This window comes from Euprymna scolopes, chromosome 29 (assembly GCF_053919585.1).
Source record: "Euprymna scolopes isolate OS-2025 chromosome 29, ASM5391958v1, whole genome shotgun sequence".
NCBI classification, from domain to species: domain Eukaryota; kingdom Metazoa; phylum Mollusca; class Cephalopoda; order Sepiida; family Sepiolidae; genus Euprymna; species Euprymna scolopes.
The window spans coordinates 5,888,393-5,905,694 of record NC_136510.1 but is presented as its reverse complement, the minus strand read 5'-3'; the positions used below and the strand labels follow the sequence as shown (position 1 = coordinate 5,905,694).

General features: G+C 33.0%; 1 protein-coding gene across 8 annotated transcripts in view; it reads right to left on the bottom strand.

The window, feature by feature from the left end:
• Positions 1-17,302, bottom strand: part of LOC145252466 (ubiquitin carboxyl-terminal hydrolase 7-like) — a 132,164-nt gene that overhangs the window by 77,861 nt on the left and 37,001 nt on the right. For all 8 annotated transcript variants that reach the window (XM_080111885.1, XM_080111891.1, XM_080111890.1 and 5 more), the window contains one exon: positions 1,816-1,914. In XM_080111885.1, the coding sequence (XP_079968011.1) occupies positions 1,816-1,914 (99 nt within the window). The remainder of the gene's footprint in view (positions 1-1,815; positions 1,915-17,302) is intronic.

Sequence of the window (17,302 nt, the reverse complement as noted above, 5' to 3'; positions counted from 1 at the left end):
CAAATACCATAAAAACATGTTAAATGTGCAGATATTTTCTCAAATATGAAAATACACCAGTGAGGGATTATCTATCAATTTTATTTTTACTAATAGTTTAAAATCGATAGATATTCATTTTATCATTATTATTATTAGCAGCAGTAGAAGAAAAGCAATTAAAAATGCCATTTAAAAGAATCGTTTTTGGCATTGGAAAATACGCACAAATTTTTCCGATTCCGATAGTCCAAAAAGTTCAGATTTTTTCGATTCTGATTAGTCGTCCCAGCACTAATTTAGATACATAAACTTATGGGAAGTAAATTTCACTGAAAACTTGAATAAAACATTTCTAACTGAACAAGTTTTTTTTATTTATGATTATGAAATGCTTGTTTGAAATGTAAGTCAATTATAAGAAAGCTATAAAAATGGAGTTAAAAAAAAAAAGCAAATGTTAATAGTAAAACTGTCTACCTCTTATACTGTTAAATACGGTTATTCATTAAAAAAAAAATTTAAAAATAGAGATAAATTAATCTTTCAAATAATTCATCAACCCAACCAACCTCACAATTATCAAATATCGCTGTGAAGGTCCCTAAATAGCAGAGAACTTATTCAAACCGCTTCTTTCCTTGAACTGCTAGTCTTTGAAATTCCATCCCATCCCCCATTTCTTCATGCAAAAAATTAAATGCAATGTAAACAAACATTTTGCTGCAAATCCTCAATTAGGATGTCCCATACATCTGGTTCCTAATCCTCAGTAGCCCGTTACATTCCAGTGACAATATACCTTGTTTTAAACGGTTAGGTGGGAATTAAAAAACATATGAACATCAGAATTATAATTGCCATGAAACCATCATAACAATTCCATAGACAAAACGCATTTTTGTGAAAGATTTAATACTTTCAAATGATACAACCAGAAAAAGCAAAACATTGTATTTTCAAAACATTTGCTTTTTTGATATACGCTTAGATGACACCAATCTGCGATTTTTGGTGGACTTGATCTATAACTTAAACAACATTTCCACATTCACATGTAGGTGAACAACACAATACACATTTTGTTCAGTTTTAAGTGATTTCGAATGCCTTATTTCAATCCTCTGAGCATGTAGAGTGAGACTGTTTTGGAACTTCAACCGTTGCATCTTTGTCAACATCGCATTTTAGCTAACCACAAGTTGAAGGTCCTGGATATGACCTTAAACTATATCCGATGGTGAGGCCCCAGCTTGCGGTCTCTGGGGAGTGTGGAGCCACCCTTTAATCGCCATTGCTCCCAGGTCCACTCTGACCCGGAGTGGTAGTACCTGTTAGGGCCCCAACAGAAACCGACTTGAAAACAAATATATTCTAAAAAAATTTTCTTCAAAATCACCGGATTCAGCATTAAATAACCTGAAAAGAGTTGATATGCCGTAAAAAAGTTGAAATTTAAAATATTGAAGTGATTTTTGGCTCTGTGCCCATTACCTATAATACAAGCCGAGCACGCAGGGTCTCCTTCCACGAATAAAAAATTTACTTTCACTATGACTAATTTTATTTATGCAAAAAAAAAAAAAAAAAAAAAAAAAGTGAATGATGAGGTTCAAAAGAAAAAGAAAAAAAATGTACATTTTGAAAGTTTTTGTTTCAAAGTAAATTATTTAAATAAGAATAGCTGCCTATTTTTAGTTTATATGATTAATAAAATTTGTTTGCTTTTTTTTTTTTTTTTAAACAAATACATTTACGCCATGAAAATTGTTAAAAAAAAAAAAAATGACGTCAATATATTTACATGATGATTTCAAAAAAAGTGTCAGAACTCACCCTCCTCCATTTCTTCATTCCTGTTCATACCAACCCCTATTTCTTGAATGTCGCCATTTACAATATTCATTGGAGTGTCTCCTTGATGCTGCGTCTCTTCTGAAGAAAGAAAAGATGGTAGAAAGTATAAATACCAAAAAGATAAAAATCAGAAAACATCTTTTAGAAAAGAACAAAATGAGCATTTAACAAATTTGCAGACAGAATTGCATTTCTTTTAGTGCAACTGATGAAGTGCAAGATGAGGATGAGAGAGAAGGGATGTACAGAAAAGCCTCGGATTAAAGTCTATTGAAAAATTTGTCCATTTTCTTTGAATTCTTGATAGAAATATAATCATGTAATTACTACAAGACAAGTTCATTCCCAGAGAGCACCTCAAATTAAATCGTGGACAGAAAGAAAATCAATTTTTGCTTCATTAAATGTTGCTTGTACCAGCTGCTCTAACATCGCACCATGTCATGCAGGTGTGAAAGACTAAAGGAATCAGATTTTTTAGGGAAGGCAAAGGACGACAGAATCTGACACAAGGATAAGTCGAAAACAAAAGTCAATCATGGCCAGGCTCCTGATTGAGAGCGATGAAATTGGTTCAAAAACGTAAGAAGTCCGTCAAACTTACTGAAAAGTCAGATAACAAATGAAATCATTAGTTTTATATCATCCTTCTCTCCACAAATTTTGATAAGAAATCTTTATTTTTTTGGTATTCCAATTATATTTAGCTGCACAATTATTCAAGCTATTTATAACATTAATAACTGTAAGACAGGTTTCTTTTGCACACAGGCATGGACATTTTTCAATTTTAGTAAGCAATACTTTAAGATTTAAGCAAAATTTTGTTCCAAAAAATTAAAATAAAATTTTCAAATTTTATTTGCAAAAAAATAATGACTTCAACGAGAAGAAAAACTTACGATTTACAATAAATACATAAGCTTTTAATTGCAAATCAAATTCAATAATTTTAGTGAATAAAGTTCAAATATAGATATGTTTATGTGCTAACGTTAGAAATTTACAGATAGGTGCAGTATAAAAAAATGTTTGCCAAGAAAATTTAAAGCTTAAAGAAACGTTTATCATCTAGTATTTTTTAAAACATGTAAAAAGGTTTTAATTGTTAGTTTAAAATGCATTAAAAAGACAAAAAAGTCAAGAATTTATTACATCAAGTTGCAAATAGTCTGCTTCAACAATATTTATACTAACCATTTTTTTTTTTTACATTGAAATCAGTTTAGTTTCTAAAAAGATTTTTTTACTATTAAAAAAAAAAAAAAAAAAAGGTAAATTGAACAAGAATTTTCTCCAAACTAATAAAATTGCAGATCTATTATTTACTATTTATACGTTAAAGAAATTCTGCAAATGATTTTCAAACTTTAAGAAATACTATTTTATTAATGTTATGCCAATTATTTGGGATTTAATGAGTGAACATGTTTTACTTTTGTTTTTTTCTTCATCTATTAGCCATTGTGTATATATATGTTAGTATGTAAAGCAACGGAGGAAGTGTTGATCATCCAAGTTAATAGGTTGAAAAAGATTCAGCTATTGGTAGTGAGCAACAGCAGCAGTCAAGGCCAGACACTAAGCAGTCTTTATTCGATACAGAGAAGGTCAATAAGAAAAACAAACACTAACCCTGGATTTGGTGATATTGATCTGAAATTACTATTGTATCACGGAAGGGGGAGGGGGCACTTCTGAAGTTCTTTAAACAAGAGTTGTAAAAGAAGTTAGGTGTGCCAAATGAAGAGAGACATTGAAAATATACACATTAATAAAATCATGATAACTTTATGTGCATGAGTGTGTATTTCTCGCATTAACGTAACTTTGATAATTATATTCAAGTATATTTTTTTACCATTAATCAAATATTTTTCTTAAATAAAAAACGTGGAATATAAAACAATTTTTAAAATCCTATTAAAAAATAAAAAGAATCTTGTGAGTTTGTTCCCTATGAACTCTAAAACGGCTGGACCAATTTTTATGAAATTTCACGTGCCTGGCAGTGTTCTTATCGTATTGGAATATCTTTAATAAGTATCAATAATCAAAATCCAATAAAAGGAATAGGCAATTTGAACTGAAGGTAACATCTTACACCATCTCACATCAAGTGCATTCGAGAAGTTTTAGTACAAAAGTTGAAAGGCTTGACCTATAAAATCAACAATACTTTCTTTGATATGACAGGTGCATTCAAAAAGAATGTCTTTTTTGTTTAGAGCAAAATTGAAGTATGATACTTGGCTTTTTGCATTTTAACATTAATTCAAACCATTATATATAAAAATAATTTTATAAAATCAACAGTAGACTACAATGTGAAATAAGTCTTAGCGAGAGGCATGTGAGCTTCCTCCCAGTGCACCATGATGGGTCCCCAGCGAGAGAGCAGGTAATCAATCTGATTGAAAAAATGGTTGATTTCACAGATTTCAATGATAATAAAAATATGGGAGTGCGAAACATTCGTTGATCATCATTCAATCCCAGGCAACGTCAGTTTACTATGCTAGTTTAACTAGAAAATTAAATTCACCAGAATTGATTTCAGTTTCTATGCAAGACATTTTTATCTTTTGTTAATCGAAAAAGAACAAATTACTTAATGACTTTTCAAAATTTGAAAAGCAAATAGAAAGTTATTTAAATTAACTTTGATCGAATGTTTGGGAATATTTTACATTCAATTATTTTATAGAGATTAAAATATTACCTTAAGAATTAGTTTTTTTTAATAATTTGGTTCAATTAAGTTAATGACCAAATAATACCAAAACAAGTAAATTAAAATTTCAAAATCTTATTTAATAAAAAGGTAAATGAGCAAAACATAAGTACTTTTTTTGGAAAAAAAAACTGCCGACACCATTCCATTTTAGTATATACTTTTTAAATACTCATACTAATAAATGCGCCACCTAGTGTCAAATGTTAGCAAAAGGGGTAGACAATTTCCATTCAAATTAAGTTGGGAACTCAGAAATTAGCCAAGTTGCTCAAGAATTACATATGTTAACTTTGCCAACTGAATTCTTTATTTCAATGAGAGCGGAACCTATTGCCATACTTTCCCTTAAAACCAGTCAATTGAACTCATTAACATATGTGCTTTCGGATTACACTTGCTTACACCACTGCATTTATATTTGCCCTCTATCGCCCCCATAACAGCAGAGTTATTATCTTTAAGAGCATATCTGAAAAAATTGACCACATCCTGTCTGCTCATCCTTTGGCTAACAATCACATATGTGGAGACTTTAATGTCCATGTGGAATGGTTAGCCCACTCAAACAGGACAGATGATGAGGGGAGGTTCTGTCACAATTTCTCCATTGCTTATGATCTAACTCAATGTGTTCACAAACCCACTCATGTGCCCGAAACTGACAATCATTATGTAAGTCTCCTAGAAGTTTTTCTCACAACTTGCCCTGAGCTATGTTCATCTTCCGTTCTGTCTCTACTGGGATTTTCCAACCACTCAGTTGTATCAGTTAAGATAAAAACAAAATATAAGTCCTCCACATACCTTTCCATTGTACAGTATATTGATACTCTATGGCTGACTGGGATAGTTTTTGTACATTCATATCAGACCTATCTCTGCATTCCATGTTTAAAAAGAATGTGTCTCCTATAGTATCAGATCTGACAGAATGGTTAATTGTAGGTATAGACCACTTTATACCCTTAAAAAAAAAATAATAAATAAATAAAAAAAAAATAAAAAATAAAAAAATTTCAGCAAAAACCTAATAGCCAGCCGTGGTTTTCTCCAGAATGTTCTGCTGCCATTGCACACAGAAATCACTATTTCCATTGCTCCAAATTGAATAGATGTAAAAGACTAATACAGAACTTGACAGTTGTACACTAAGTCTATCCCAGTCCAAAGTAGCTGAGCAGCAGCTTGGCTCCCACCAATTTTGGACAAATAAACAGAAATAGAAATGTATCCTCTATCCCAACCATCATCAATTGACCTGAGGTAATCTTGTCAGCATCGGACAAAGCCAAACTCTTTTCAGTTAATTCTACCGCATGTGATCAAGGCCACCAACCCCCTGTATTTCCTCCTGTGTCTGAAAACAGGGTATGCGACATACAAATATCTGATGTTGCCAAGCTAATCAAGAACCTTGATTCCAGTAAAGTAACTGGCCCTGATGGCATTCCTATTATAGTACTCAAAAAGCTTCAACCAGAACTAGCTCCCATACTTACAAAGCTGTTTAAGCATTGTCTTAAGGCAAATTGCTTCCCAACACCCTAGAAAACCTCATGAGTATGTCTCGTATTTAAAAATTCAGGTGATTGCTCATCTCTCTCTCAATACAGATCAGTCTTCAGTGCGTTATAAATTGCTGGAATCTGTTAAACAGGGTTCAAAAGAGAGTCGCAAATCTGATAGGCCCTAAACTGGCATCAAAACTTCAGCCTCTGTCCCATCGTCGAAACGTTGCATCCCTCTGCCTGTTCTACAAGTATTATAATGGTGAATGCTCTGAAGAATTGCAAGCACTTGTGCCCCCACGACGTGAACACCTTCGACAGACCCGACAAGCTACAAAATCCCACCGCCACACTGTAGAGATCCCTAGATGTAAAAGATCCTTCTACTCCAGTAGTTTCTTCCCCAGAACTGCTAGACTTTGGAATTCCATTCCGGGTCACTGCTTCCAACTGTACTGACATGCATAAGTTCCAGTGCAACGTGAACCAACATCTCGCTGCCCTAATCCCTACATAGTACCCCAGTAGATGTTTCCCCTGATAGTAGCCCCCTACACCAAAGTGGCAATGTGCCTTGTTTGGGGTGAAAATGTAATAAAAAAAAAAAAAAAAAAAAAAAAAAAGTAAACCGCCTCAGCAACATGGTTTCCGTTCTGCTAGATCTATAACAAATGTGCTAGCAGTTATATCTCATAGGATTAGCGAATCTCAACGGAGGCTTCCTTTCTAGGGTAATTCCTCTTGACATATCAAAAGCTTTTGATAGGGTATGGCATAAAGATCTACTCCACAAGCTCTCCAGTTATGGTATAGCTGGAAATATCTTTTCAATTATTAAATCATTTCTCTCTGATAAGTTCATAAAAGTAGTGGTTGATGGGCAGAAATCAGAAGCTCACAGTATTAATGCTGAAGTCCCTCCTGAGCCCAACTTTCTTCCTGATCTACATCAATGATCTAAATGTACTACTATAGTACTTTCTTCCCCAGAACCGCTAGACTTTGGAATTCCCTTCCGGGTTCCTGCTCCCCCAACTGTACTGACATGCAAAAGTTCAAGTGTAACGCGAACCAACTCCCCACATAGTACCCATGTAGCTTATGTCCCTGATAGTAGCCCCCTACATCAAAGTGGTAATATGCCTTGTTTGGGGTGAAAATGTAATAAAAATAAAAAATTTTTTAAAAAATCACATTTTCAGATCATTCGTAGACATTTATGCTGACAACACTACCATCTATGGCAACACTTTAAAGGACGTAAACGGCTAAGTTTTCTGATTCTCTCTCCTTTGATCTTGATTACATGGTACAATGGGGAAAGAGGTGGCTGGCTACTTTTAATGCATCTAAAACCAAGCTTCTATCTTTACATCAACGCTCTGATTCCCATCTGGCATCAATTGAAATGAATGGCTCTAGTCTTGGGCAGGATCTATGTTTTAAGAAGCTTCTAGGTCTGACCTTTACTCCTGATCCGAGAGGGAACACGCACATCAAATCTGTTCAAGGCTGCTGGAAAAATGGTGGGATCATTCTATGACGCCAGTAGATATCTCATTGCTGATGCAATTCACTACTTACGTTCAAGTACGTCCAAGGATGGAGTACTGTTACCACATCTGGGCAAGAGTTGCTAGAAGCAGCTTATCCTGCCTTGACAGAGTTAAAAATATACTTTGTAACCTAGTGGGAGATGCCCCTTTTCTCTTCCCTGCAACCTCTTTCCCACAGGAGAGACGTTGTGAGCCTGTTTCTATTTTATTGTTGTTTTCATGGCAAGTGCTCATCTGCGCGCCAATCTATGGTCCCCCACTGTCCTGACTTTCACAAAAAATACTCATCTAGTTGAAACCACTATCAATAATTTTTCCCCCACAATCTGTGCCTAAACGTAAACGTAGATTCCATGAACAAAGCTTTCTTAAAACTGCACGCCTGTGCAAATCTATTCAGTTTTCTGCTTTCCAAGTAACTACAATATGGTCTTGAACAAGTTCTTGAGCTGTCCGCTTAAGTAATCCAATTTACAAAATTTCCATTGCTAACGATTACAACATTTTCCCATTAACTACTGTCAACCCATTAACCCTTATCCTCGAGTGGCCTCCAGGCTTTGATAAGTGGTGACTCTTGTAAAAAAAAAAAAAAAAAAAAAAAACTACTTTATGCCAATAATTGATATCAGTCCACTTCAATCAATTTCATACTTTACATTAATTTCAGCAAACATAACTTACAAAACAGCCAACGTCGAAGTAACTTTTACTCTCACTCACAAAACTACTACCACCACAACCATGTTACAAAGATTTATTCGTCAGAGGATATTTTTTAAAGCTAAATCTGTCATGCTTTCATTATTTAGTTGCATACTATTGTCTTTCACCCATTATACCATTACTAACTAAATATCTTTTCTTTTTTTTTTTTAAAGATATACATACAATATAAAGGGGGGGGGGTAATTACCAAATACCAATAAAGCCACAAAGTTTGATTTATTTTAATGATCTAATTTACTGGGTTTTTTCCCCTCTTTTCTTCAATTATCCCAACATTTTAAATTCTATATTTTACCAGGTCAACGCGAAAACAGATAAATCCTATTTTAATCACCTAAATTACTTCTAGTGAAATAGGTTTTTTCCTGCCCTTTTAAAAAGAATTTTCCGATAGTTGTACTTAAATTTAATTTTTTTTTTTTACATATAAAAAGAATTCATAAAAATTACTTGTATATTTTCTCTACATAACTTATATTACACAAATAAGCTTCATTTGAAATTCAGTGATTTAAACAATGGATATACATCATCATGCATAATTTAATCTCAATTCTACATACTCATTTGTGTTGAAGGGCTTTTAGAAACTGACTTTGAAATTAACCAATCCCTCAAATCCATCTTTATCACTCCCATGTTTTCATTGGTTTTCCCAGACTTCAACTATTCTACATTTAACACTCATCCATTCTTTCAATGTGACCAAACCAATAGTCTCCTGGTCTACACATTTTATATTGTCTAGATTTAATCTTTCTGAGATTAAAAATTCTGAACTTTTCTGTAAAACTCACATCAAATCATTCTTATATTATCAACCCTCACTTCATAGGTTTCATTTCCACACATAAGACTTCTGATAAACTGGTTTTCAACCAAACAAAGCTCCTACACCTCATCTCGCAATGCATTTTGATTCATTAATAAACAAATCAAACATTTTGTTTCTTATTGTAAACACCATAGACAAAAAAAAAAAAAAAGTCAGCGAGTACCCCTCCCCTGACTAAAATTTCATTACAAATTTTTAAATCAAATACGCAATACATTTCGGTTCATTCATATATCAATTAGCAATTTCATTTTTTTGGGTAGGCGTCTAATAAAAAAAAAACAACAAAAAAACAAATGACAATTATTAATGATTATATTCGGCACAATCACGTTGACACATCGGTTCTCGCCAGATCACCAAAGTTAAGCAACAATGAGCCTAGCCAGTACGAGATGGGTGACCATTTCGGAAGGCGAGGTACTGTATGTACCGCGAGGTAAAATATCGGGTTGAGAAACTGGCGCGGTCTATCCTCCTCTCAAGGGTAGATGGGACTCTTAAGCTGTGGTAGGCATTCCATCTAGTGATGGCGTCACGATAGAAAAATACCCTTGATAGCCCTGACAAGACTTGAATTACACTACAAACTTATGTAGTGAGTCCAATCTCGGCTACGGCCACGCTGGCTGGAAACGACACAATCACGTCGACACACTGGTTCCTGTTACATCACAAAAGTTTAGCGACGTTCAGCCTGATCAGTACTAAATGGGTGACCATTTGGGAATTCCAGTATAATGGATGTATATGCTCTCCGCTTATCTCTGCATTGTTTCTAGTTATCTTGGACTTCTCCTTGCTACCAGAATCATGCTGTGTCAATTCAAGAGGGGTGATTGTGCAACCCTTGCTTCACAATTACACACAGCTACTCTTGCACAAGGTATCGTCTCAAAACAGAACGGGGAGGGGGGGTAATGAAGTAAAAAATAAAATAAATATACAAATACTAAATTTTATAAGAAACTAGCTGTACCAACCCAATATTGCTCACTGATCTTTAAAAAAAAAAAAAAATTATTACTTATGGTTGTCATTTAAATTAAAATGATAATCTTGTTTTAATCTTTATAAAATTAGATGTGAATAAAATTCAAGAACTTTTAATCTTAATTAAATGAGGTTTTGCTAAATATTTTAAAGTAAAAAATTCTCTTCAATAGTTTAAAGGCTTCCAAATCCTGAAGGATCACAAATTCATTCTTTTTATATCAACTATCAAGAAAAGATAAAAATGAGAGCCTTGTTTCCAAAAAAATTGAGATGCATTCTGATGGATTTAATTTCATAATTAAATTATTTTTGCTTTATTTTACGCTATTGCATATTTTATTTCAGATATTCAATTAACAGTAAAAAAAAAAAAAAAAAAAATGAAGCCATTCAAGAGGATAAGACACACATGAGCGATTACAATTTTATTATAGTTATAAATGCAATTAAAAAATGTAATGAATGCTTTTATTAGTAAAAAAATAGTGGTGAGAAGAGAAATTTCTTTTAAAAGGGAATTATTTTAACACTTCATCCCCATAGCCATCTGACAAGATGCTTATTATAAATACCAGAACTGTGGGAATCCTGGTTAGTGCAAATCTATTGAGATAGTGAAAACCAACTCCTAACTAAAACTTACATCTAGAGAATATTCTTTGTAAAAGAAAACTGAAACTTAAAATCAACAAGCCGAGCACGCGGGTCCCCGCCCACAAACGAAAAATTTAATTTAGCCATGAGTGATGTTTGTGCAAAATTTAAAAATGAGAAAAGTGCGAACAAACGGACCAACGATTTTGGGGTAATTTTACCCCTATAAAGGGGGGGGGGGGGCGAAAGTTATCCCGGAACATATGTTCTGGTAAAAAATTTACTGTCACCATAACTAATATTTGCGTAAAACTTCCAAAAAAAAATTCAAGGAGTAGTCATTGAAAATAATGTGAACAAAATTGAATTACTAAGTCCTATCTCTTCTTTATCGTTTGGGGGGGGGACACACACACACACACACAAAAATAAACTAATAACATTAATAAGTAAAAATAAATAAAAAGCTTGCACCTGTCACCATAAACACTGAATGACATAAGAAAATGACAAGTAGTGGGAAAAGATGGATGATGTAAATAATTACGAGAGAGATGGAGTAAAGGAGAAGGATTGAACGAGGAAAAGGAGAAATGGGGGAAGAGTGGATAAACAAAAGGATTATTATCTAGAAATTCATACATAAAAAATTAAGGTAGCTAAAAAACTTAAAAGCTCATATTTGGAAATTCCAAATGGTTTTCATGATTCTATTAAAACTGGACATTGCGTGTTGCTTATCAACATTTCAGGATTATTAAGAAACAAACATATTTGAAAATGGATGGTGTCGAAGGATAAAATGGTAGTTAGAAAAAGTTGTATATTTGTTTAAAAAGTGATAGCTAGCAATTAAGAAATTATATATTTAATCAGACTTATGATAGGTTATTGCCTGGTGACTTAAAATGAGTGCTTTATGCTAAATCAATGGCTGAACATGGTTAAATTTGTGCTCAGTTTCACATTAAATACTAATTCCTAACTGTGCATTGATAGATACGATAATATTTAGTTTGCTACACCTTATAATGATCTATACAAAATTTCAGCTAGATCTGCCCAGTAGTTTTTGAGAAAAAGTAAAACGGATAGACAAAGAGAAATACACTAGAATAATATCCACCCCAGGACACGTAATATTTCCAGAAATTTTATGTCCTCTTACAAAGATTAAAATCAAAATATAAGACGATCTAACCTTATGTCTAAAATTCTTATTCAAAAATTTTGATTCTAGAAAATGTTTAAAATTTAAGGTTTAAGTTTAAAGGGTCTTAAAAAATTGAAGATGTCCAATGACTGGGAACAAAATTTTATTCAAATCTGAAATATTTCATAAGTTCTGCCCATATACATCCTTAAGAACCTTTAAAATAAATTGAAATTTGAGAAATATTTATTTTTAATACCTAGTGTTAAAATTTTCACAAAAGGTTTCTTTGCTCTTTGCTCCATTTACATAAAACTAAATATAGCTCACATTACGATACCTTAACAAATTTGTTCTAAGATTTTAATGATCAGTTAATTAGTTCACGAGCGAATCCTGTGCAGATAAATATTTAATTATATGAATCGAGGTAATATATAATATTGACCTGACAAAATAAAAACATCTCACATTTTCATAAAACTCCACTGTTCAATGAAACCTCAAAGAAAAATGTCAAATCTCATCTGTTTGAAAAATTTTCCATAGCAATTTCTCCCACTAACATGTACCAGTAATTGTGTTTATTGCAAGCTTGAAAAAATTAAATGAACACCTCAGTTCAAAGACAAAACTATTTTCTTTTTGCTCAACATTAATCTTTTTCAATGTTATGCGACTAAAAAAAGTTACTAACAATATGATTATTTTTCACAAGTGGGGGGGGGGTTACATGGAAAATGGTTTCCAGGATTTGAAAAAAAAAGTAATTTAAATAGCATTCTTAATATATGTATATTCGACGCGATAAAACTTTGGAGATTGAAATTTATAAAAATCCTTACCTCACTATAAAGGCAAAGTTAGACACAAGATGAGTTTAAATAGAAAATCTAGCTGCTCAAAAAGAAATATTTCGAGTTGTTACAAAAAATATAAAAATTGCCTTAGCCTAAGAGTTATCCTATAGCAGAGGACAAAACAGACACTACACTTTGATCTTAAAGGCCAATCTAAAGCTTAGACTACCAAATAATATTTTTTAAGAGTAACTAAAATTTGACATTTATTTTTTGCTTGAGAAGTTTCCAGTTGTTTCCAAATAAAACATGAGCTGTGCGTAAAAAAAAAGTGTGTATATATATATATATATATATATATAAAATATATAAATAAAATCATACTAAAACAGAGTTAAACATTAGTTTTCCTATAACCCTTTCCTACGAAGACATTCCTCAGTTTTGAGATTGAATTGTTAGAAAAACCTATTTTGATCAGTTGTAATTTGTAAATAGCTTAAGTAACCCATCTTTTGCTAATTTTCACACTGTGCCCCCCCCCCCACCTCCAAGCACTCTCATTCTGTCTTTGGTTCTTATTTCTTCAGTCATCTAATATATATATATATATATATATATATATATATATATATATATATATATATATAAAAGGCAAAATGTGTGTGACCATTTTGTGTATGTCTCGCAAAGGCTTTTCTCACACGCGCTCCCGGAGGTGGGGGGGTGTTACCATTGCTTAGAACTGTTTATATACCCCCTATATAATAATATCTACGATTTGGGAACGCATGTAGCGTATAGATTTATTTGCGTCGACTTTTACAAAATTATTACTATTTTGGCTTCTCACGTGTTGATTCGGCTTTTTTGTATAAAAAGCGAAACTAATTCAAAGTTAACAGCCTTCTCGGTATCGTGCCGAGAAACGTCCAGAAGCAATCAGTTTTGATCAATGTTGTATATCAGACAGTTGCTATTCAATATGGACAATTTGGAGCTGGTTTCCTCCTCCCCTACATCTGTTGGGGGAAAAACAGTCAAGTTTGAGTAAACAAACCCAAACGCTGCGTGACTTCTATTTGACCTTTTTAATTAGGTCAAATGGAAGCAGCAGAGTTAACTTATTGCGGACACCTGTTTTTAATAGTTAAATAAATTCAAACGTGTCTCCGTTGTATGTTGCGGTGGCCCAATGGTTAACGTCACTTTTTTTTTTTATTACTTTAATTTCCAACTTTGCCTCAAGGGTTCGATCCTCATACTCACCTACCAAAACTTTTTTTTTTTTAATTATTTTATCCCCCCCCCCCCCCCAGTTTTGATTTACCTCAAAACATCCGGACATCGCCGGGTACCCCCTCCCCCCGGCTAGTTGTTTATAAACAGTAAAAAATAAAGGAAAATAAAGATTGGAATATTACAAGTAATACTATTTAATCCGTACTTGAAGAGCAAGCGAGCAAACAGAAAGAGGCTAATTTTGTCTTGATTTTTTTTTTTAAATATACTTCACTGGTTTTTACACTCTCCAACATTCAAACAATTTAACTGTAGCTCAATAGATGAACATATCAAGTCAAAAATCTACTACGAGTATATCTTATGACCAGTTGTTTTGTAGGAGACAGAAAAAAATATCAATCATGGAGATTTCAGGTTTGACCAGACCTGACTATAGATGCAACACTCCTTACATATCAACACCCAAGTACATATATTTGGTGACTTTAATGCCCACCACAGTAATTGGCTTGGTTTCTCTAGTTTCACAGACACAGCTGGTAGCGTCACATAAAACTTTTCTATATTCCATTCTGACAGACTGTAATGTTCCTGACTCATCTTCCAGATAGACAGGATCAACAAGCCTCACTTCTAGACCTATTTCTAACCACAGTTCCCAAAGGATCGTGTAATAAATGGCCATTGCCGACTTGGGAATGCTGATCATGGGATAATGATAGACATCACAAATTGAAAAACCATTGTTCAAAACGACATGGTATTACAAGGTTGATTGGGAAGCCATCGGAGATCATATCAGAGATGCTCCATGGGGAGATATCTTTTTTCCTGTGGCACAGTGCGCAAATGAAACCACTGAATGGTTCAAACTGGAAGTTCTCTAGCAAACACAACTTTCCCAAAGGTTCACTTCTATTTGCGCAGCTGCCTTCGCTAAAAGGCAGCACGTTTTATGTAGACTTATCCAACACAAGTCCCGTACAAATAGGTAAAAGTATATAGAATCTAGAAATAATTGTAAGAACAAAATAGTTGCATCTAAGAGAAGATATAGTGAAACCACCAGAAAATGCATTGTGTAGCAGAAATTGCGAACTCGTGATTTCTGGAAAAATCTACAACAGTGTAGCAAATAATGCCCCCCCCCCCACTATCCAACAATTATGAGGTTGTTTACACAGTAACCGAAAAGACTAATTTGCTTGAACCCAATCACTTCGGACTCAGAAAACCACTCCCTCACAGATTTTCCTTTGCGGACAGAAACCACACTCGATTTAAAAATTACCCTTTCTCAAGTTCCTATAAAAACCTAGACACCTCAAAGGCCTGTAGACTTGATCTCATATCCTGGCTACATTATTAAATGCTCTGCTGAAGTAGCCCCATTTTTCTCCAAACTCAGCAAATGCCTTACTGAATCTGGTTTTCCTGACTGCTGAAAAATTGCTTCTGTGGTACCAGTTTACAAGAATTCTTGCTAAAGAACTGCCCCATTAAATTATTGCCCAATTAGCCTCATCCTCTCTTCGCCAAAATCTGTCCTTAATCAAGCACTAGTCCACCACTTTAGATACTCAACTTCTGACTGACTTTAGGCACGGCTACCAAGAGAGTAGGCCAGTAAACATGACAGCTTGACGTCATTTCCTGATCAACATGTAGGTACAGAAAGTTTCCGGTGTTCAACCATGTGGTCATAAAAAATATTTTTCGTTGCCTTAGATTGTACATGTTTTTATTTTCCTAAAGAGAAAAAACAATTTTCCATTTGGATAATTATATAATTGAAATTATTATAATAATTGCACATTGGGATAATTTTAATCTAACAAAATATAACAGTAAGTGGGTTGTTTTTGAATTTTTATATCGAAGGAAGTTGAATATTTCATTTTATTTTTTTAAACGGCAAAACAATTTTTATGAGAATATTTTTCAGTCCATTCTTTTAATAACAAATAAAACTTTTCATTGAGTATTTCCAAATATTTTAAAGTTAGAAGCATTTTTCACGACATTTTTTTTCTTTTAACTAAAATAATTGATTTCAATATTTTAACACCGGGCATAATTTATTTCTTTGACATACTTAAATGTTTGTTTGTTTGTTTTATAACATTTTATCTGTAAATAATTCACATGACTCAAATGGGAAATAAAATAGATTTTCTATTCTCTCGAACACATTCACTTTATTCTCTTGAACACAAATTAATCTTAAAAATTCATAACTAATCAGTTTTAATTAAAGTTTTGACATGAAATAAAAATAAAGAGTACATTAAATTTTAGTTAACATTTTGTGTTTATCTTATCAATAAATATTGTTTGGTATTTATGCCGTGTACTTACCGCACTGAAATAATGTTATTTAGAAAGCCATTCTTTATAGGGAGAGGCTTTCTAACTATTCTGCACTTTCACCTAAAAAAAGATACCATAAAATTTAACTCCAAAATTCTATCTAAAATATAGCACGGTGCATACACTGCACAAGCACCATTATTATCATTATAACAAAAAAGGTATTTCAAGAGAACGTGGACCCTGCGTGAACCGGTTTTAATTTAATGGTTGCTCCCTAAAAAGGTTTTCATTGGTTTATTTAACGACAAAAACTTCAGGCAAAAAAAAAAACATTTGACTGTATGAAAAAAATGCAACAAAAAAATTAAAATATTTAGTGTGGGCCGTCAACAGGGTATAGCACAACGGTCTTCATGAAAATTAAGTCACATGGTTATACTGAACGAATACTTAATAAAATCAAAGTTTTCATAAAAAGAGAAAATTTCAGGTTATCCTTGATCACAAGTCAAAACAAATGTGGGTGTACCTCAAGGGTTGATCCTTGGAACTTTATTATTCCTCATATTCATAAATGATCTCCCTAATAAAATTGTTCCTGATATGAATATATTTGCTGATTACACCACGTGTTCATTCATTTTCCCCTCGTGTCTATTTGTAATAGACACGAGGGGAAAACGAATGAATATTTAAGGAAATGGTTGACACTAGTGTTGGGACGATTCCTAATTTTTATACGATTCCGATTCCAGGAAAATATTGATTAACGATTCCGATTCCTAGGGAATTATTGTTTTGAAATATACCAGGTATACTTATGGTTGGTAGTTCCCAAATATGTTCCCTAACTTTGGAAGAGATATTTTATGTCTACACCGTCGTGTTTTGGTTTAAATAAAATTATTATATAGTAAACTAAACGGAAAAATTAGCAAAATTTATTTTAGAGAAAATTTATTTTACTTAATTCGAATACAGAAAAAAAAACTCAAAGAAA